The sequence below is a fragment of the Acyrthosiphon pisum genome, chromosome X, assembly GCF_005508785.2.
Source record: "Acyrthosiphon pisum isolate AL4f chromosome X, pea_aphid_22Mar2018_4r6ur, whole genome shotgun sequence".
Taxonomy (NCBI): Eukaryota; Metazoa; Arthropoda; class Insecta; order Hemiptera; family Aphididae; genus Acyrthosiphon; species Acyrthosiphon pisum.
The window spans coordinates 79,060,347-79,084,834 of record NC_042493.1 but is presented as its reverse complement, the minus strand read 5'-3'; the positions used below and the strand labels follow the sequence as shown (position 1 = coordinate 79,084,834).

Genomic DNA, 24,488 nt, shown 5'->3' with positions numbered 1-24,488 from the left:
ATAATAGTTTGAACTTTTAAAAATCTAATGAAAATTAACATTATATTAATATTGTTTAGTGTAATAAAGTACTATATACATAATATTAATATTTACAATTTTCTAAAATGTATATTTTTGTTATACTCCATAATATACTAAATTATAGGCACTATATCGGTTGTATTGATGTTTGACATAGGTACTCGAATTTCTCTAAATTTCATAAGTATTATTAAAATTAAAAAAAAATTTTAAAATAATATTTTTATTAATATAATATAATTTAAATACTTATATTAATAATTATAGCTATCCGATGTCTAGTAAAACAATCAATGCATTTCAAAAGTTTAATGACAGGGCAAGTCCTCGTAGTTCGTACCTATTATACCTACCATATTATATACTAGTCAATAGTCATACATACTCATTGCATTACCTTTTTTTATAATTAGGTATATTAATCGTTATTTAACTTATTGATCCATGGACTGCCCTTATTATGTTTGTTTATCTGGAGCAAACTAACAGTAACTATAATAATATGTGATTTTACGTTTCGAAAAATAAACACACCCGGATCCGTTTTCAGAAATTACAAAGGGTTCCATTTGAAATAGGTCGGCCATAATGAATATGAATTTCATGTGTTTATTTTTCACCGAAAGTCGAGACGTATAAAATATTTTTCGTTCAGTGACAGTTACCTATGAGAAAAAAAACCACTATACCTACGTAAAACTATACACGAGGTATACACACCTTTTACAAACATAGACGCGTTATTATATTATTGTGTATCATGTCAGTGTAGTGTGTACCTATACGATAAAAGCTACCGTTCATGCGCAAAATAATAATGAGAATATAAAACCACCATGTGTACGATATCGCATTATATCTACAACAGTTATATATACATTATGCATGACATGTATAGGTACATCGTATGCGCCTACACCCTATTAGCGCAATTAAGTGTGGTCTCAGAGGGCTTAGCGCTAGAAAAATTACCCCCTCGAGAAAATAAATGTTTGGTTTATATAATAAGAAAATTAAATTAGTAATTTGGTATATAGTTAGTAAAAGCAGCAAATCGTTTATGGACTCATTATACCAATTTACCAACAAACAATAATTATTATTTGTTGATTCTTTGAACAAAATATTTTTTAATATTTTTTTAGTTCTGTGACAGTGTGACCAAAGTCGTTTTATTCAAATAGAATATAGATCAATACAACATGAAAATATTTATTATATGTTATGTGACTTAAAATATGAGTTACAGTTAGATGCCTAGTTTTAAAATGTCCATCTACAGTCAACATACAATTAATTATATATTCAATAACTGACTGCACTAGCTTTAAAGCTATATCCAATCTAACTTAACTTAACACTACCTAACTTGGATACACATGGAACGAGTCGTGGACGCCGTTATAATATTGAAGGCAGAAGAATCAAAGTGATTGAACGGTTCATTTATGAAATCACCATATAATAGGAGTGTACCTAAACATGTCTAACATTTTAATTTATAATTGTTATTCACTCACATTATTTCAAAATGTTTGATTGGTAATAAACAATTTACTGATGAAATTAAAAACAAAATGATTATATCTGAAACGAGCGTAAGTATTTGAGAATTTAATATTAATATTTAATTTCATATAATATTATAGTTATAATTTAATGAATAATGACGAATGGAGATAAATAAAATAAAAATTTAATGATAAATGACTGTACCTATACAAAAATTCTGAGTAGAGACCGTAGGATATTTTTATTATAGGTAGATACATATTATATCGTTAGCAGTAATTTAGTTTTTTATTAGTAGTACTCTACTACGGTAGGTTTTACCAAAAAAAACCGCATGTATTATTTCATATAATATTACTAACTGCTATTATATATATAAATAAGTGGCCGAGCGGATTAAGGCGTCGGTTGCGACGCATACTGGCGCCGGTTCGAACCCGGCCGCGGGTGGCATTTGCCATTTTCCTTCGGGCATGTCACGGTGTCCGGAGAGAAGTGCCGCCATCTCCCACCTGGGCATCGCAGATACATGTGCCCACTAGAAAATTCTGCCAAAACCAAAAATACACGTATTTACAAACCTATAATATTTCTCTCCTACAAACAAACAAAAAAAAAAAAAAAAACAGCTACCTAATGGCCTTAGTTGCCAGGCTTCGTGATCAATTTAAATAAAAAAAAATATATATATATATATATATATATATACATATATATAAGTAACATATAAGTCAATACCAACGTACCGTAGACGGTATGAATAAATTCATAGCAAATAGCTTATAATAATCTTAATAGTTAGAAAAGTTAATTGTGTATAGGTACAGTAAATACTATAATATGCCTAATATTAAAAATAGTGTGCGTATGAAAAATATATATTTTTTTAATTACAACAGAATACCTATCTAAAATTGTGATTTTACATTTAAATGTCCAATTTTTGCAAAGAAAAGTATGGTTTTTGTAATGGGCTGATCTAACGTGTATCTCCAATTTTGTCAAACTAAGTTCCAACTACACTCCACTACATTTTCTACCAGAAACCCCTTTAAACAATTAAGATTATAGCACTTACTACGAAGGATCAATAAAGACACAAAAGAAAACCATTTTAAAACAACTAAGCTCAGAATAAAATGTGATAAAAAAACTACAGAGATATGCTTCTGAAAATAAACTTCAATGTATAGAATCAATTCTACCTATCAAGTAATAAACTAGGTACCTATCTATATTTGATAACGTCGTTGCTGGTATTAAACAATAAGCATTTAATGTGCAGTAAGTAACTGCAGGTAATCTGTTACCTATCTATAGTGACATTTTGGACGTTTGAAAATTAATTTAGAAGGATTTCCAAATGTACTTATTTGATAATTATATTGTCAATTATGTTCAATCAATGTGACATTATGCCTTTAACCGTCTACAGACTATATAGGTACCTACCGACAAGTTAATACCCATCCTGGCCATCCTATTTAAAGTTTAAATGGAGGTTAGAGACGTTTAAAACCACATATACCTACACATGGTAATAACCTGATTGAAACAATTTATATAAACGATGTAACAAGAGCTATCATTATACATTATTTAGACATTTTTTGCCACAATAGTATATGCCCAAGAAGTTGTAAATTTATTATTGTGAGACATTACATTAAATTAGTTTGTTTATTATCTTTATTAAAAATAAACGATAAAATAAATAAAATATAGGTAAATAATTTTAAATTAGACAGCATTTATGCCTATACATATTACATATTATGCTTTATTATTATCGAAGATAATCTACCTATTTTATTATTTTGTAATTGGTATTGTACTTGTACAGTTGTACTAAATTAAATATCTACTTATTACAGGTACATTGAATATTCATCATCACATACATAGAAAATGTTATCAATGTAGTACAATTCAGATATTACCAACTCGCTAGGTATTTGTTAATTTTATGCATATTCAAGTGAATTATAATTACAGTCAGACCAGTCACTATAAATCATCAAACGAGTTACTTATATTATAGTTAGGACTATTATGACTTATATATTTGTAAGTAGGTAATAAAAATGTATGTTTTTACATAATGATAAAATATCATCGTAACATTAATACCTATACAATTTTCATTTCGGACTGATTTATAAAAAAAAATAATTAAAAAAGAGGGAAGTACCTAGCTGGTTATAACTGGTGTGTAGGTACTGTGTTTGTACAGTAGGTGTCAAGTATATCTCGTCTTTGAGATAAATTACTATGATGTCTTTTAAATTTTAATTAAATGATAAATCATTGTATACAAAAAAACGAGTCTACGAGTAAGCGAACACGGTCTTCATTACTAATATGTAAATAAGTGGGTACTTAATTACTAGTTTTTTGGTTTCAGAATGAACTACTGATGAGGAACCTTGTATTCAACCGTCAAGCCTTATAGCTATAAAAATTGAAGATTTCATACAATTTTAGCTACAAGATTTGTAAATTTCGATCTTGGTCTAACCCACGGGCGTCAATTGGGGGGGGGGGGGTGCAGGTATACATTTGCACCAACTTTTTTTTTAAAACGCCTCGTTTGGCCTGCCAACAATAAATATAAGCACCGATATACCTAAGTGTTATTTACTATATATATTTTATATTTTTACAGTATTAAAAAAAAAATGTATTGTACCTACTAATGTTTAATTTCCAAGAATTTTTGATGTGGTTTTGTGGTCTCACAATATTATAATTGATAAAATTATGACACAAACATTGTGAAAAAGGGTACCCATAAAATAAATGTCTGGTTTTATTAAGCTAGCTATATTATATATTTTGAGTATGCAGGGAGAAAATATATGTAGGTTAGGTTCAGTTAGGTATTTTATTATAAAGGTGGCTTATATCCATACATTTATTTACCAAGTGTAAATACTACTGTACATTGGTTACCACTTACCACAATATAAAATAAATACATTAAAAGTACCTCCACATAGTTCGTCAAAAATAGTAACAATATTGTGATATTTTCATACTAATATATGTGACATATTAAATAAATTATACAAATATTCTAGTTATAAGTTCTTGTCCCCACTTGAACCCCCCTCCCCCCGCCAAAAAAAAAAACAAAAACGTTTTCTATGTGGCCTGGTAATGATTTTAATGGCCTGCAAACATGTTGGCACCAACAAAAAAAAAGTTGAAATGATTGGTAACGTAACCGGTATTAAGTACAAAACCGAAACCGGAAAAAATTGGATACCGGTATTATAATTAAAACCGAAACCGAAAATATAATTTAAAAAACGGTATTTTTTTTTAAATCTTTGCATCTTGACATATTGGAAAGTTTACTTTACACAACAGGCGATTCGAACGCTCGATCTTGCGATTCAAAAAAGTTAATAAACTAAGAATAAGCGTAAATAGTCCAGGCCTTGAAACCGATTTAAGAAACCGGTACAAACCGTTTAAAAACTAAAACCGAAAACAAAATCAAAAACTAAATCGGAAAAAATTGGAAACCAGTATTAAATTCAAAACCGAAACCGAAATTTCCTAATACCGGTATTGAAAAATTTAAACTTAAATCGGAAAAAATAACTAAAATACCTGTGTACAAAATCGAAACTGAATTTTTTTCAATCGGTTTTAAGCCCTGTTAAAAAGTAATAACACAAAATGTATATTTTCCCCTTATTATGTTATGCTTGCACTAATTTAGAGATTAACACTTTTATTTTACCATTGCCACTCCATTTATTCCTAATAAAAAGTAAACTTTTATAATCAAATAAAACAAATTATAATTTTAGATTTTAGCCTTTTTTTATCACAATTAAATAAAATATATATTATATTATAGTATAATATATATTATATTTATATGATATGTAAAGAAATGTAAAAGACATTATAAGAAAGATACAGGTTATCACTTATCAGTTATCACTAATATAATTTCTCAACAAATCCAAAAAAAATTGTTATAACCTCTAGCGACCTTTGAGGACTCAGAATTTGGCCCCCCGTCGCCCCCCTAATTATGCCACTGATATTAGGTCGGTATCTACCAAATTATTATTTATTATGTCCACAAGTCAAAAGTCATAACTTACTATATTTATATTGATCGTCATATCGGTGATGTAATTTTCAACAACCGTAAATATTGTTAAACAACTGCGTTTATGTAATCAATCTGACTCATAATTGATTTTTTTGTTATTCGTCGATAATAATAATATAAAATAATATTATGCTTTATCTTTTTGGGTCATAAACTCGTAATAGTTTATCATGTTGTTCTGAAACGTAGAGTAACGACTATATCGTACTCTATGCTCTGAAATGACTGAAATGTTCTAATCGTCTTATGTAGATATAATTATTATAGTAGGTTAGGTACTTAGGTACCTACGTAGTACCATTGATTATATATAGTATACTATGTATAATCAATGGTAATACGTACAAAAAAAAAATTAACCACAAGTCCAGTGTCCACACTAGCAGCAGACAGTGGGTACCTATGTTGTTCTTGTACTGTAGTACAATATGTAAGTTCTTTAAATCGTTTAATTAATTTATAAAATGTTTTAAATTCACAATATATTATTGTGTCTTGAATAATTAATATTACCTAGAGAGCCTAGATAATAATCTAATTACAATAATTATCTAGGCTCTCTAATTTTACCTATACACTTATGATTGATATCAAGAAGTGAATATAATTAATATAATATAGTTATGATTTTATATAATATTTTTAAGTACCTATCACATTCGCATGACAGATAACTTGTAAAATAATGCAACTGGATTTATAATTTTAAATAGGTACCTATAATATATCTAGGTGGCTATGAATAAGTAACGTGAGTGATTACTTCAATAGTGAGCACTCAATATTTATAGAAGTATTAATATTTTTTTCCAAATATATGGACATTTATATGTATTATATTTTATATATTAGGTATGTGAAAACACTATAAACATTTGGTTTAAAAATTGTCACTTCAATTTTTTATTTCATACTCTCAAGCAGAATTCAATATGTTTAAGAAAATGACAACGCATTAAGTAAAAAACTCAATATTCGATAATTATTATACAACAACATTTTAGGAAAGTATTTTGCTGAAAATGAAAATAATGAAAATTAGAATTGAACTAAAATAAGAAAAAAAAATTTTGAAATAATAAGAGCCGCTCTTTAATTGTTCTATAAATTGAAATACAATTTATTAATTGAGGAGAGTATTATTGTATTTTACTGTATAAAACATTTAAAGTTTATGTTTTGTTTAAAGGGTAATTTTGTACATTAGTTCTACTATAAGGGCTAATAGTTTTCGAACCATTACAAATTGTTTATTAAAGAAAAAAATATCAACATCAGTTAATATGACCTCAAAAATCATTGAGAAATTCAAGTTACCGTCTCGCCATGAAGCCGGTGTATACAATGTATGGTAAGTGTTTGTTACCAAAGTTTATGATTAAAACAATATACTGGAAGCCTATATCTACTTTTTTCTTATTAATCGCTTAAGGTTTGACAGTATTTTAGTCTGTATACAATTAGAAATAAATAACATAAAGAAACAAAAATAAAAGCTAAATTAAAACAATTATTCATATTTTTACATAGGTACCTAATAACTGTAGTTAAAACAAAATTTTGAAAATGTTTTTTTTCCATTTTAACCTAACCTTGGCTTAATAATTTAATTGATACAGATGCGTAATTGACTAAACCACTACACAGCTAGTGTGCAAAAGAAAAAAATAGTATAGAATGCATTCTTAAAATAATATTTATTAAGTTATTATTTAAAAAAAATTTAAAGTTGTACAATCAATATACAATACTATTATGTGTGACCCAAATGGTATTAAAAAAATGCATTAGCTTCTTTTCAAATGAGTTAGGTACAGTAATATTTTTTTCCATATTACCGTAAACTTTTAGACTTAAATACCTATATTGTTTGTGAACTATCAATTTATTGGTTAATTTTTTTCGAATTTGACTAATTGATTATTAACATAACTTTTGAGAATTTATACCTTCTTCTCAATCTTCTCAAATATCAGTGTGACTACTAATGAGTTTAAAAGAAAAATAGTTAAATAGTGTTATATTAGGATTCTTGGAGCCCTGGACAAAGTCAATGGGGCCCTGAGGTCTATATGTACAAAATATTTTTTTATAGGTTACCTATAAAAAAATAAATAATTTTGGTGATTCTTTTTTTAAAAAAGCCAAAAAATATAATATGAAGGCTCACTGTCCAGTGACCAGTGACCATTTATAGATAAATATAGATATTATTATGATTAAATAGGTGCCCGTTTTTGACAACAAATTAGATACCATAATAAATTATAAAAATAAATATTTTTATTTAGTATATTTTATTTTATTTTAACATTAGATTACAATGCAATTGTTTAAAAATTTAAAATGGATGCGGGGCGTCAACGGGGCCCCCTGAGCCAACAATTAGTGGCCCTATTCAGGGACATTGCCCCGGCTGCTCCTGCAGTTGTTGCGGCACTGATTTTTGTAACTTTTTATTTAGATGTCCACTTACACTCTTTTAACTCTAAAGATAGATTTACTTTTAACTAAACAATTTTGTTTTACATGACAGAGTTATACTGAAGATATTATTAATTAATTAAATAAAAACATCACCTATTTCTATAGTTAACATTTTAAATAAAATAAAATGTCATACTTAAGAATCTACAGTAAAACTTTATAAAATAATTACCCTTATACTTTAGTTTTTTCTATTCAACTGTAATCTTAGAGTAAAATCACCTATTACGAAAAATATTGAGAATAATATTTTTGAGGGAATGACATATCAATTTGTCTAAATATATTGTCTTAAAACAATTAAAACATAATTTAAATTTACATCATTTTTTTTGTTTATTTTGAAAGTCGAATACAAAGTCAAATAACAATAAAATATAAAATCGGTATGTCATTCCCTCAAAAATATTAATCTCCATCTTTTTTTGTAATGCGTGATTTTACTCTAAGATTACTTAAAAACATAGAAAAAATGATTCTGCGTTAATGTGTTTTGTCCATGTTGTGCGTGGGCCAGAGAGAAAAAACAAATAGTTCACTGGTATCCTCTTAACCGTTAAGGACACTATTGCGCTGCGGAAGAATGTGAAAACAGATCCCGCTGCGTCATCGGTTCAATACAAAAAAAAAAAAACAAAAAAGATACCTACTCTATATAAATATTATTACAAACACAACCACTTCATTTTTTGTTGACGATTGACATTTTTTATATTTTGAATATATTCTATTTAAGTTACATGTATTTTTAAAGGATTGAATTTAGTCAATTAGCTGTAACAACAAAATGTTTAAATTTGGGACAAGGATTTCCAGATTATGACCCACCATCACGGTTTTCAAATTTCTTATCTGAGGTGGCTACAGAAAAGAATTCATACTTCAATCAATACACACGTGGATTTGTAATGTTATATTAATTATTTAAAAATAACATAAATTCAAAAAAAATTTTTTTTAATTCTAGGGACACATGCGTTTAGTGAGAGCTTTATCTAACTTATATTCACAATTGATTAACCGAAAAATTGATCCTGCAAATGAAATATTGGTGACTGTTGGAGCATATGAAGCGCTTTATTGTGCCATACAGAGTAATATAGAAGAAGGAGACGAAGCAATTATCATTGAACCTTTTTATGACTGTTATGAGCCCATAGTACGTACTGCTGGTGGCACTCCTAGATTTATACCGTTAAGAAATGTGAGAATATTATAAACATATTACAAATATGAAATTGTTGATAATTCACAATCAATAATTTGTACATTTTATATTATTTTTAAAGACGAGACCAAATGCATCAATACCTAAAGCAAATGATTGGAAGCTTGACCCGGAAGAACTGGCATCATTATTCAACTCCAAAACCAAACTCATCATCATAAATACACCACATAATCCATTGGGAAAAGTATTTGATTATGACGAGTTAACAATGATTGCAGATTTGGCAAAAAAACATAATGTTTTAGTTATTTCCGACGAGGTATATGAATGGTTGGTGTACGAACCAACTAAACATATAAGAATGGGTAATTATATTTTGTGTAGTACCTACACTTATTATTCTTTATAAAATCGTAAAAATGTTCTTAAACCCCTTATAATATGATAAATGATAATACTATATTTTATTTAAATTATGTGCTTGGTTAGGTTAGGTTAGGTTTACCTAAAAACTTTTGGAGCAAAAAATGTTATTTAAATCTTTAAAAAAAAGATTGTAGAATTGGTTATTATTAGGGTTAGGTGCCTACTTATTTGAGTTGAATAAAAGTAAGGATTTATCAACAGTTTTCTTAATAATTCACAAATCTAAAAAACCATCAGAAAACAGTATTTAAACAATATCAGTTTTTGTTTATTTTTTATAATAATTCAGAAAATTATAATCATAAAAATGACTTGATATGATCTTTATATTTATTTTATGAAAATGCTATTTTAGATTCTAAATTTTGTTTTACAATGATGTTAATTTATATTTATTTATTTAAAAATATATTAATCTTAGAAACTTAAACCTTCCACCAGTACTTATATAGGTAAATTATAATTTTCTGTAAACAATTATAATAGTATACTCATTTTAAGCTATTTTGTCTGTACAATATTTGACAAATTCATATTGATAAAATATTTGTTTCTTGGTCAAAAAGGTCTGAAATCAAATAAAAGATTCCTCATTAATTGTTCTTATAACAATTCAAAAATATCAAAATTACACAGGCCCTATTATTCCTGAATTGAAATAAGTTTTTTAGATTTAAGACTTTTCATCATTACATAGGTGTAATATTACTATTAATTAACAAAGAATTAATGTTCAAAATATTATCTTTTTACCAATACCACTAACCAAGTTAATATATTCTGAGCACACCATTATTCTTCCAGCTGTGTCAAGTGCGGGGAAAATCACCTTTCAGACTTATATTCCAAAGACAAAATTAGCTTAGCCCAGTAGCAACTATAAACCGTGCATAATATAGGAATTAATTTTACTATTTTAGATTTTTGTTCATGGCCTATTACAAATGTTTTAAATAGAAAATTATGTATTTATGTATAGGTCATAGGGGTAATAACTAATAAGTTTATCATAATAGGGTCATATTAACATGTTGACATTTTTCAATTTTATTATAATAAAGCGTCATTGCGTCATGCTCTGCTGTGAATATATTTCTATTAAACGTAGATAGGTATATAAATGGTATATGGTATATAAATGTAATAGAATGAATAATTTATCATTGCCGTGAAATCACATCCTTTTTTAAATAGTAAAATTCAATCTCTATTAAAGTTTTACCGCATTGTTTTGCATCAAGCAGATTACAGATAACACTTGTAAGTTGTAGTCTATAGACTTATTTTGGAAATACATTCTTGTACGCGACCTAGACAAATATAATATAGTTAGATGATAAAAATAATATTTTTTAAACTTTAAAATTTTAGAGAAAAATAAACCAAACATATACATTAGAATTTGGGTACCATTTGTTGTTTGTGATGAACAGATCTGACAAAGAATATTAGATATGAGATTTTTTTTAGAATTATTGTGTATACAGTATATAATTTGTTGTAAAAAGGACTAATTATAGACAGGGCAAAAAAAAAATCAATAAAAGTATAAAACTTTAATTATAATATAGGTAGGCAGTTACATTTTTAATATAACTGCTAATAAACATTTTAAAATAAAAATGTATATTGCTCTTCAAAAATATTTTTGAATTAAAGAAGTCATTAAGGGTAATATTTAAAAAATTATAATTAGGTAGTTTCATACTTTTATAGATTCTATTAAATAAGTTATTCAAAATTCTAAACTCAAATAATTAACATTTTATATTATTTATTCAACATTTATTAGATATAGGTAGGTACTATGGTAGAATAAATGCAATTTTTAAACTAAAATGTTACTATTTTTTACATTTGTATAATTTATATTATTTTTCAAGGAAATAATTTTAATAAAACTGTTAACTGGCATCAATTTAAATTTCTTACATACTTGTTGTTGTTGGTTGCTACATAAAATACAAATATAAGTACTGCAATACATTTATAGTTACTTATAATTAAAAAAATCTTTTTTAATATCTACAGACCATTCTACGTAATGTCTGGTTAGGTCACGTATAAATTGTATTCAACATTTTGCGAAATACCATTTTTAAATTAAAGAATAATCCAAATTTATTTTTGTCATCAGCTACACTTCCTGACATGTGGGAAAGAACAATTACTATTGGATCTGCGGGCAAAACATTTAGTATGACTGGTTGGAAACTTGGATGGGCATATGGCCCGGCTAATTTTATAAAAAATCTATGTGTTGTTCACCAGACTGCAATTTATACGTGTGCAACAACAGTTCAGGAAGCTACTGCAAGAGGATTTGAACACGAAATCAATGCTCTTAATACACCAGAGAGTTATTTTCAAAATTTGTCAAAAGAGTTGAAACCAAAAATGCAATATCTCTTTAAAATATTACAAGACAATGGCCTTCAACCAATCATGCCTGAAGGAGGATATTTCATGATTTCAAACTGGACGAACTTTGGTTGGTATATAATCATTAATGATAATGGTATACATTATGTATAATATGTTAACTATTTCTTTTATCTTATTTACCTTTTATGTTTCAGAAAATAAATTAGATTTAAGTTCAGAAACTGATAAATACAAGGACTTTAGGTTTGTTAAGTGGCTCTCTAAGAATGTTAAGCTACAAGGAATACCGTTTTCAGCATTCTACTCAGAACCGCACAAAAATATGGCTGAAAATTATCTGCGTTTTTGTTTTTTTAAAGTAATATTTATCTGTTTTTTTTTTTTCATTTATTTTTGTAAATTTTAAATATAAACCTATTTTATTTAACAGAAAGATGAAACTTTGAACAAAGCAGAAGACATTTTAACAACATGGACACGCAATTTATCAGAACAAAAGTCTAAACTCTAAAATATTTTATGAACATTTTAATAAATTAAAGATTAACCATCAAATGTTATACTTGAGAAAGAATTGTAATTTCTTACTCTAGTAAATTATTGTATTTGTAGGATACATCTGTTAATTAATAGTTTAAAGCATAGAACAATATAGAAGTGACACTCGATCAGCTGATTGGGGTTTTGTTTCCCTATGATCTGAAGTCTGAACCTACAAAAAACATGGAAACGTTTCTACGCACCAACAGGCAACATGATGTTAGACCTAAGGTCTCCTGTTTATGTAAACCACGGTAGATTATAGAGGTATATGTACGACTATCAAAATCGTGTCCTGAGAAATATGTTTTAAGAAGGTTCTCACCACTAGATTGCGTAATAGTCTTTTGACCCTAACTAAAATGTTTATTTATATTAATATTATAGGTAGGTACGTATTATATTTTGTCTACAACAAAATATGAATTATATTTTATATTGTAATACAATTTTCATCATAACGAAATCAAAGTATAATAATAAATTGTTTATTTATTTGAATGTTTTCAATTGTTTTTGTGTAAAATTGTTAAGTGTTTTATAGTATATTGCAAATCTGGTTATGCATATTGCAAGGATAAGGTAAATAAACCATTAAAATATAATCATTATATACATTTTGAAATTATAATTATTGGATATATCCAATGGTTAAATTAAAAAAAAATGTACAGTGGTGCAAAAATGAAAAGAAATATATGTAACTGCAGATACCTAATTATATACCTACCTACCTACCTTATTGACTAGAATATAATTAAAGGGTTACCTATGTTAAAATATTATTAAAAAAGAAGACTTCAACCTACTAGAATTCAAGCACTGGTTACATATGCTTTACGGTCTTATAATATAATTTATCATATTAGGTTTCAATGTTTAAAGCTCCTACAAAAAAATCAGATTTTGATAAATGGAAAAAAGCTATACCAAAAAGGGATATTGAACTAAGCACAAGATCATTTGTTTGTTCAAATCACTTCAAAGAAGAAGAAATTATATTATTTTGGAGTTCTGGAGAGGGAGACTCACAAATAGAAGTATTTAATAATAATGTGCCGCCGTTTACTTAAATCTACAAAATGTGAGGTTTGTTTAAGTTCATTTTTAACTAACTTAGATAGTTCCTTAGAGGCAATACGAAAGAGAACAAAATAGATCATCCAAAAAAATATCCAGAAATAAAAAAAAAAAGAATCTAAATTATGTGTTACTTAGTTTTAAATACTTTTAAGATATATAAATAAATAATCAGGTAATAAAAAAGTTACATTTTATTGTGATTGATATCCTAGCATTGTCCATTATTATTTATTGATTTTATAATTTTACCTTAATTTGTTAATGTGTACATTTTATCTAGTATAACGTCGAATTTATAATACATGTCTTCATTTACATTAATTTATGTACAATTTTGTTTTTTATGAGACTTTTTGACGAGTTTTTGTTTTTTTATTGTATGAAATCTGTATTTCAAGCATGGAAATTAGGGCCAAAAGACTGATCTACCGGCAAACCTGCGAATAAAACACATTCACTGGGACAATTGTTTGCATTACGAATATACGACCGTGCGTATACCTTGTTATATTCTGTGGTATACCTCTATAATCTACCGTGATGTAAACGTTTCCCGGAACATTGGCGGGATACGCTATGCGGGGTCGGCTTGTTTACTATTCCGGCATTCCCTGTTCCATGTATACCACGCCCCCCGGAGACCGTGCTCAAGGCCACAATCGCTCGATCCGGTCCATTCAAGGAGTGTCGTACCCCTAGTTACACCACCAGAGATTTTAAAGAACGTTGTTTAAGATCTCTGCGTTTCACTCAGCGTTTCCGGTTGCTAAACGAAGCTGTAAACGTTTGCAAACATTGCGAACGCCATGATCCAGCGTTTGGTCTGTTTCGTTCTAGTAACCAGAACCGTGGTTGTTTTTGTTTATACTATTGCCGTTATCGTTATCACAATTCACGACTTATCACGATTAATTTTTTTTTTATTTCTTACACCACGACCACGGTTAAGCAAAATACCGCACTAAACCAAGCACTCGTGAATTTCTACGTTTTCAACGTTTCAAACGTTGGCGTTCGTTCTGCAAAACGTTTGCCGCTCCAGAATTTCCTCTTAGTGTACTTGGATTAATCAAATGTAACCTGGTTACTATATATTATAAACAAGTCGTTTTCGCGGTTTTGGTAATAGCACGAAAACACACCTATGGATAATCTATGATAATGTGGCGTACGAGGGAAGACGAATTGATATTGGCGTTGTTGTTGTTGCGACTTCGTGTAGGCTTCCCCCGTAGCCAACATAATATCTCTTGTGTTACCCGTAGAAAGATGATTGTGAGGATGAAGAGATGTGGTAACACAATGTATTTGAATTGAAATATAATTTGTTGTTTATTGAGCCGAAAGATTTATTAATATTATAATTTTAACGAAGGGGGCCGGTTATGCTGCGGTCGTAACGACGGTTAACGATGTCAAAGGTGCCGGTCGTCATTAGACCAAGAAGGGCACGGGAGTTCGGCATCGACGCGTCGGCATCGTTCGCGCGGTCACGCCGCCCGGAGAATCAGAACTAGGATCCTATCGCGAGTGGGTCGGGAGTGGAACGTGTGTGCACGTCGAGAGGGGTGCATATAATATTCCAGAAAATAAACCGCCAGAATATAAATGTACAGAGTGTATAAATACAGAAAATAAAAATACTGAATTTAAAAGTACCAGAATGTAAAAGTCCCAGAAAATATTGAAATAGAAAATAAAATGAACAAAAATAAATGCTACAGAATGTAAAATTATAAGAATTTATATTTAGTAGAACGTAAAAATCCAGAAAATAATATTGCAGAAATTCCGCTGGGTGCATAATTCCAGAATGGAATATAATAGTTATAATAACACAATTTGTCCGAAAAATGATAAGATAGCTTATACCACAAGACTATACAGCATATTACAGTGACACCAAATTGAAAAGACATCGTACAGTGATGATATGCTAGCGGCACTCGTCGCTACGCTCCCGGGCGCCGTCGCTCCGCTCCGTAAATCGAAAATATCCCCCGAATGCTGTGCAACATGGAATGTCGTGCAACACCACCTCAAGTTGGTCACAGGGTAACCACAGGCTAACCACCGCACAACCACTCTTATCATTTTTCGAAATTATGGTCTACGTTATTACTTTCTGCAAGACTACGTTCTGTGATTATAATTTCAGGTTTTCAATTTCCTGGGATTATAATTCTGTCATACATATTTTATATTCATTTTATTTTCAGTATGAAAACAATTCTGGAACGTTAATTTCCAGCTAATTTATTTTACTTTCTATAATTTTATTTCCTGTTTCTTTATTTTTCTGTTAAATTTACTTTATGTATTTCTAACGCTTGTGCCAGTTATTTTCTGGAACATTATGCGCGCCCTACGAGAGAGATTGAGTTGCGCCCGCCGCCCGGCACGCCACGACGTCCGTGGAGACGCCGTGACATGCCGGACGCGGGTTGGTGTCGCCAACCACAGCAGGGGGACCGTAGAGAGGGAATATTGTGGCGATGGCTCGCCACAATAATAATATGTTTATTATACTGTGGTTATACATATTATATATTCTGTATAATATCTATATTTGATAATGACATAAATAATATCATCAAATACTATATACGATCGTATATAGTATTTGATATCATGGAATCATTTGAGTATTCAATTATTTCCTCCATACTTGCCCCCAACAGTTTCTATCTCTCTAATAAATGTCGGTTTCATCATTTCTTAGTGCAGTCCATGACAAAATAAATAGGTATGTCAGCAATATTACCGGTTTAGACACAAATTGCGCACCCACCCTCCGCCCAACCATGTACTGTGACCATGGCTTAAGATAAACCTTATCTTAAGCCATGACTGTGACATAAGCATTTCTCCGGTTCTCATTGGTCCACCGCCGTCACTGCCGCCGCCGACGAAGACTCCACCACCGCTACACCGCTCAGCCAGTTGGAGAAATGCTTACGTCACAGATATGCGTATCACGAGTTGCTGACATACCTATTTATTTTGTCATGGTCTATGGTATGGCCCGATGTGCAACCATTGTCCATTCTATCTAAAGCCCACGACTATACTATCTTTAATCGTGCTGAAGCCGTAGCCCGTAGTCATTACATTACACTTATCTATGGTCATTACTCATTAAACAACATCACGACAATCCACGTTATGATCTGCCGAATGAGTGTAACATGACGCCATGACCCACTGCTTCTATCAGCAATCGTGAAATTTCGTAAGTATTTCCGTTTTTTGTCTACCTTATGTAGATATGAATTATTAAGGCTGGGGCTATACATGGCGTATTCCGCTGCGTTTCGAAACCAGTGGAAAACGCGGCGTATTACGCCCGTCATGTATAGCTGCTCCGATTTAAACCAATGCGTTTTTAATTCGACGGAAAACGCTGCGGAATACGCCGTGTATAGCCCCAGCCTAAAGCTAAATTTACAATTACATATACTCCAACATAATTATTGTCATATAGACATATATAGTAAGCACTATGCGGTATACCGGCTGTTGTCATCTGCTATCATTGCCGCACTTAGACATTTTGCGTTCCGGTGCAAAAAAAAAAATGGCGCCCCCTAAGCTCCGGTGAAAAAAATTGCTTCCCCCTAAGGGGCTTACCCACGGAAAATATGGGAGATAGATCCTCATTAACTTTTTAGTTTTTGAGCACAGAAAAGAATATTTGTTTAACAATGTGTGCTTTTTTTAAAAATATTTAGTAATTGCTTGATCCTCCGCAAAGATACATTTGAATTTATGTCACCTAAACCTTGCTTATAATTCATCATATAAATTGTTTTTTTTAACATACTTAAGTAGGTTTTAGGTATTTCACGAATAAATAAAATAAAATTATATAAAACTATGCAAATTAATATTAATTAAAAAAATTTCTAACAGCATAATACTAATATAATATAATATATAATATATAATACTGTTATTAAAATTATACAATTTCTGGCCACAACATTTTGGCGTCCTTAAAATACTGGCGCTCAGGGCAGTTGTACCCAGGGCCCCCCCTAAATTCGGCCCTGTCTGCTATAGAGTGTGGTCTACCTCCAACCAGCCGATTTTTACACGGGCTCATGATATCGGTCTAATCTCTTTTTTTTTTAACATTTTATCTTTATGAAAATATAACTTTTGATAATAATGCCTTGTCGCCTTGACAGTTGACATCTCGTAAAATTAAGGATTAAGGAATCAGGTCTCAAAGTGACTCAGACGCTTAGGATGTCTCTTTTTGTGCGACACTACAATTTATTTTAGATATTATTTTGTCACTCACGTAGTCATACTTTCAATATGGCAAAATATTGTTTTTTTTTATTTATAAGTAGTAATGAATCAACCACCAATTTTTTTTTAATTAATAAAAATGTTTTAGCAAACAATAAAAATACCAAATGTACTAAGTGTGGAAGTGAAATGAATTTGTACATACGTTAGGAAAGAAAGAAGAATTTTACAGTACATTTTTTATTTTCATTTTAGAATTAAGAATAATTGGGGTGGGATGAATTTTTTTAAATTGAAAATCATTCTCCGTCAAATGTTTGGCATGCTTAGCAATATCTTGAAATGGCTTTATTTCCAAGACGCGAAATTGTATTAATTAATTTATTGATTTAATGTATCATAGTGTTTGGGCCGAATGTCAAACTGGGTATTATGTATAATTTGGTATTCGTATAAGATAGGTCGAATTTGAAGGAGAATTATTTTTTCAAACTATTTAAATTTAATAACTATTAAATAAACGCAATATATTTTTATTGAAAAATAATTTTGAATAATTTATTCATTTATTTAAAGGTTTCCATAACAAAACAAACCATTCTGAAACGCTGGATAACTGCATTGGGTATATGTTGGAATATGTACAGTTAATATAATTTATCAATCAATGCTATTATAATAACCAAATTTATATTCCTACTCAAACACTCAGTCGATTACTATTGATATTGATTTAGACCAAACAAATAATTATCCCTTTAAAATGAATACTAATGCATATCCCAAGAAAAGAAATAAGCGCAAGAGAATTAGTACTCCAATACCAAAAGAACAGTCCAATACCATCGAGTATGTAGAAGATATGACAAATCTAGAACAACAAGAAAAAGACACCATTTCTGAACCTATGCTAGAAAAGATTAAATCAGAAGAAATAGTGTATGAAAAACTTGTTGAAAATTTTACTATTTTATCGGCTAACGAAAGGGCCCATCAAGCTATTACTTTAAAATATTTAGAACTTAAAGAAAAAGTTCTTGAGACAGAAGAGGAATTATTGAAGCTTGGTGTAAAAACATCAACATTGCCAGCATTCTGTCTTAACGAAGAAGATAGGACTCCTCCAGACATTGAAGTTATTGAAGATCCTAGACGTGAAAAATTATTAAAATTGGAAATTACCAGAGAAGATAAAATTCGTGAAGAAATATTCCAAAAATTTAATGTGTACACTTAATTAGGCGAACACTAAATATAAGTCACAATGATTAGGCTAACTTAATTTAATATATAACTTAACTAAATTTAACAGAGAGTTAACTGAAACTTTTCAGTTTATCAGTTAATGGTTAAACATAACTGTAGGATAATGTGTTGGTTAAGTTATTTATTACTTTTTCTTCTAGTTAAACGTTTAACTGAAGGATTAAAACATAGAGTTTATATATTATTATATAATACCTTAAAAAATAAACTACCTCATCATTATATGATTGTATTGTACTACTTTGGTTCAAAATATATACATTTTATATTTACCTGACCTACATTTTTGTTAAGATATTTTTTCTAAGATAAATATAATATAATGAATATTCAGCCAAATCTTTTATTTGAGGACGACAATGAAATATTAGAGTTCATTAATTATCGTCAAAGACCTTACACGGTACGAGATAGAATAAAACATATGATGAAATGGGATGATCATGATTTTAGGATGAGGTTTAGACTTTTTAAAGTTGTTGTTGAACAAGTTTTGGATTTAATAAGGGACAATATATCTGTAGAAAACCAATGGTAAGTTTGGATGAAAAAATTAAAAAGTTGCTTTACAAAAATAAAATATAAAAATAATTGTAGGTACCTACTTCTTATTTTGTACAAATTTAGTAAGGTAAAATGTTGTATTTATGAAGTCAAGATATAAGTTTGCAAGTATTTTCAAGTATTAAACCAGCATTCATTACACCATTCTTTATTTATTCATAATTATCCCATATCAATATGATACACCTTACTATTTTTAAATGGCAACATACTACATGTTGGAATCGGTCAATACAATTTTAATTAATAATCTTTAACTTTTTAATAATATGTTTTAATTTCTCTTTAATTCTAAAGGAATTGTGCAATAGCACCTGTAGACCAATTATTAGTAACACTGCGATTCTATGCAACAGGAAGTTTTCTTATTAATGCCGGTGACTTTTTCGGTGTTAGTAAATCTTCTGCTTGTATAATTATTCGCACTGTTAGCACAGCTATTGCATGCCTATGTCATCAATTTATTCGTATGCCAACTGCAGATGAAGAAGTGTATACATTACAGAGAGGTTTTTACGAAATTGCTAGATTTCCAAGAGCTATAGGTGCAATAGATTGCACACATATTCAATTTCAAAGTCCAGGTTATTGATTATTATTAACTATTATTACTAACTTCATATAAAACAAATTTATATTGTAATGCTATACATAGGTGGAAGTCTGGTGTCTTAATCACCAATAAAACATCTGTATTAGCACCTCCCCAATTATTATTTTTTAATGCCCTTGGGTGTTATTATTTAAATAACCCAGAGGTTAACAAATCCAGTAGAAAGAACATAATATGGAGTTCTTAAACGTAGATTCCCAATTTTATCTCTTGGTCTATGCTTGAAGCTAACTACATCATAAGCTGTAATTATTGCCTGTTCTATTTTACATAACAATGCATGCGATAACAATGATTTAGAAGTCACTGATCTCGTAGACGTAGTATTACCACCAAATTAAATAATAGATGAAGAAGGTTGTGCAAGACAACAATTGATAAGAGAGAATTCTCTAGACTATAAACATTAGGCATCTTCATTTGAAACATACAAATTTTAATTTGCTTAAATTAAACTTTTATTATTTAATAAGTTAGGAATTATATACCAACTTATATATATTATTATAAATAAATATAAATATACATTTTTTTATTAGTTAAATATTTATATAATATTACTACTATTAGGTATCACTATTAATAATAATATATTTTATTATTTAATTTTACTTTCTATTTTATATTAATAATAATATATTTTATTACTTTTTTTTACTTATTTTACTATTTTATATTAATTATTATATATAATATTTACAATGAAAATACAATTATATTTAAGAATTTAAATTTTAATGTATGTATTATTATTGATGGTTAAACATTTTAAGAAAGTATTTAAAAGAAGCTTTTTATATCTTTATATTAAGCTTTTTACTAAATTAAATTAATTTTTTTTTTTTTTAAATTTCTAACTCAACTCATAAGATCTCAAGTTTTAATGCATGTTCTTCTGCCATATATTTTAATTTTGTTTCGTGTTCAATGGATGACTGTAAAAGTTCTTGTCTAACAAGTTGTTCTTGCAGAGATACCAGCTCCATTTTGGTCTCTGCAAGGTCTTCAAACTTTTCACCAGCTGAGGTCATGCAATGTTTCTTATTGTTAGGTACAAATATTTAAGAAGAAATTATAGTACATATTTAAATGTCTAAGCGTAGCAGAAAATTAATATTTTATTTAAAATTATAAAAACTCACACTGTTTTTGATGACTGTCATTAAATACTAATTTTGGATTTTTAAAAGTTGTTCTTAGCATTTTTGTTGAGTTTAAAGGAAACCATGATGAATTGTTTTGATTATTATTTGATAAACAGTAATTTAATTTTTTATAATTTCAGGCACTTTGCCATTAAAGTTCTTCACATTTTATTTTTGTTTAATATTTTAATCTAGACCTACATTGCTCTTGATTTTCATCTGTAAAAATATATCATTCTTTATTTAAATGTGTATCGACTATATCTATCTCTTCTAATGAAGAGGATGTAGTTGGTGGAAATTCTTTGATTACTATAAATCATAAATGTATTAATATTAATTATTAATTATATATATCACAAGGTTCATAATATAATATGAAGTAAATGAGTACAGAAATAATAATAATTATGATTAGTAAACGACAAATGTTCATGTTCATTCTTCAACACAATCATCCGTACTTGTTTCTTGTATTGTGATGAATTTTTGTTCATAGAAATAAATTAGAAAATAATCCATTAAACAAATGTTTTCATCATATTGTCAATAAATTTTAATATATTATACATTTATTATCAAAAAAATTTTTCAGACTTATCTCATTCTAATAGTACAATAAGCAAATTTGATATTTAATGGTAAGTGACAGGAGAATTTAACATTTGTGGGCAGGCACTCAGCAGCACCATCCGGCCGGGAACATATTAAGTATAAAGGGTTTTTTTTATTTTAGTAGGTCTCTAGGCCATTTTTCTTTGAGTCTTCTACATACATACCAGGAAATGAGGTGGAAGAAAGTTGTTTTATTAATGGGTTACTGTGAGATGTTAAGTTGGTGTGAAATTTAAAGTAATATAATTTTGCTAATTGATTGAGTGGACAAGTTTTTTTATCCTGGAAACTGGATATGATATCGACTGTTCTGTGTAATTGATGTAATGTCGAGTGTTTTGGTCTGAATCCAAATGATGTGTGTGGTATTATGTTTTTTGAAGAAGCAAGAGTAAGGAGTCTTTTTAAAAGAATTTTCTCATATATTTTAGAAAGGTTGAGAGAAGACTTATGGGTCTGTATGAAGCAGGATCTTGTGGTGGTATTCTAATAGTTCTAAAAGAATATAAGAATAAAAATTATTGCTTTAATTTTAAGCTGTTAAAAATAAAAACAAAATAGGTAATGTATGTTAATATTATTCAAATAGCACATAATCAGCAAATAAATGATAATTTATAAGGTATCCCAAATTCTAATGGTGGTTATTAATTAGAATTAAAATGATGTTTCACCAGCATTTTCTTTCCATATTTATCTAACAAGTATAATAGAATGAAAAAAAAATGAATTTAGAATAGTGTTAATGTTTAACCAATAAATTATTGCCAATAGGACTTAACATTTTACAAAGGAGAGAAAGAAATTTTTACAGTTGTAGTGTAGGACATTATAGAATAATATATAATAAATTGTATTTATTAATAGGAGTAGGAACTTACGAAGTGGAACATCACTATTACAAGGTAAACCTGCTGAGATTCTGATTATAGAATATAATTCATATTCCAAATCACTCTGTGCTTCATAAGGTTTCACATGTGGTCCACCGCCAGTTTCAAATAAAGTTTTTTTTGACCGCCTAAGCATTTTCTTAATAATTTCATACTTCTGCTTCAAGTTAGTAGCATCTCTCGGCTATAATAAGTAGGATTTCGATTAAACAAAATAATAACTAAAATAACTTTTTAAGTAAGAATTTTAGTAAATAAATATTAATATATTATATAGAATACTATTCTAATTTCTAAGACAATAACAATATTAAGGTTTAAGTGAACATTAATTAGATCCAATACGGAGAAATAAGTGAAGCCATACTTATGATAAAACCTGGAAAAGCGGCAGGACTCGACAATATCTACCCTGAATTTATAAAACATACTGGACCTAGAGCAAGAGCGTGGCTTATGAAGTTCTTTAATAATATACTTACAAATACAAAAATCCCTACAATTTTTAAAAAATCAAAAATCATAGCAATCTGCAAACCCGGAAAGCCTATCAACGCAACAGATAGTTATCGTCCAATTGCTCTCCTTAGTGTGTGTTATAAATTATTGGAACTCCTTGTACTGAACCGAATTGGTCCTACCATTGACGCCATTACACCAATCGAACAAGCCGGATTTCGCCCTGGCAGAAGCTGCACGGATCAAATTGCAGCTCTCACCACCTACATTGAAAAAGGGTTCCAAAATAAGAAAAAGACAACAGCCGCGTTTATAGATCTAACAGCTGCATATGACACCGTATGGAGAGAATTCTTAAACCTTAAGGTCTATTGTTCAAACTTCTGAAAACTACCAAATGTCTGACGTTCCACAATCTTTTAAATGAAATGCTAACGAATCGATATTTTAAAGTCCATTTAGGAGCCTCCCAAAGCTTGACGAAACAACTAAATAATGGACTACCCCAGGGATCAGTACTGGCACCGACTCTGTTTAACCTTTACATCAGTGATTCACCGAGCACAATCTCTCGAAAATTTGCATACGCAGACGACATTACAGTAGCTACACAACATGAAAAATTTGAAAATAATGAAGCCATACTCAATCAAGATCTAGAAAAACTTAGAAAATACTTCCAACAGTGTCGCCTTAAACCAAAACATACAAAAAACAGAAGTTTCAACTTTCCATTTAAACAACAAATTAGCAAGACACCAACCAACTATTACATTCAGATACTAGCATATAACCCTACCCCTAAATATCTCGGAGTTACCCTTGATAGAACACTCACGTACAAAAATCACCTACAAAATACCGCTGCAAAAATAAGGACAAGGAACAACATCATTCAGAAGCTCGCTGGTTC

The 24,488-nt window shown here is 29.2% G+C and overlaps 3 protein-coding genes across 3 annotated transcripts; all 3 read left to right on the top strand.

Moving 5' to 3' along the window:
- The first annotated feature begins 5,790 nt into the window (after positions 1-5,790).
- LOC100164839 (kynurenine--oxoglutarate transaminase 3) lies at positions 5,791-13,181 on the top strand. The gene is made up of 8 exons (XM_001951341.5): positions 5,791-6,101; positions 6,861-7,022; positions 8,913-9,063; positions 9,126-9,362; positions 9,448-9,694; positions 11,893-12,246; positions 12,335-12,498; positions 12,571-13,181. Coding segments are annotated over exons 1-8 (1,398 nt in total). The 5' UTR covers positions 5,791-6,099; the 3' UTR covers positions 12,652-13,181.
- Positions 13,182-16,602: 3,421 nt separating this feature from the next.
- On the top strand, positions 16,603-19,508 carry LOC100575025. Its single transcript, XM_008181503.3, has 2 exons — positions 16,603-16,995; positions 18,597-19,508. Exon 2 carries the CDS (start codon positions 18,784-18,786, stop codon positions 19,255-19,257), a length of 474 nt encoding a protein of 157 aa, XP_008179725.1. The 5' UTR covers positions 16,603-16,995; positions 18,597-18,783; the 3' UTR covers positions 19,258-19,508.
- A 100-nt stretch (positions 19,509-19,608) lies between these two features.
- LOC115033160 (putative nuclease HARBI1) lies at positions 19,609-20,442 on the top strand. The gene is made up of 2 exons (XM_029485256.1): positions 19,609-19,820; positions 20,148-20,442. Exons 1-2 carry the CDS (start codon positions 19,609-19,611, stop codon positions 20,440-20,442), a joined length of 507 nt encoding a protein of 168 aa, XP_029341116.1.
- Positions 20,443-24,488: the final 4,046 nt, after the last annotated feature.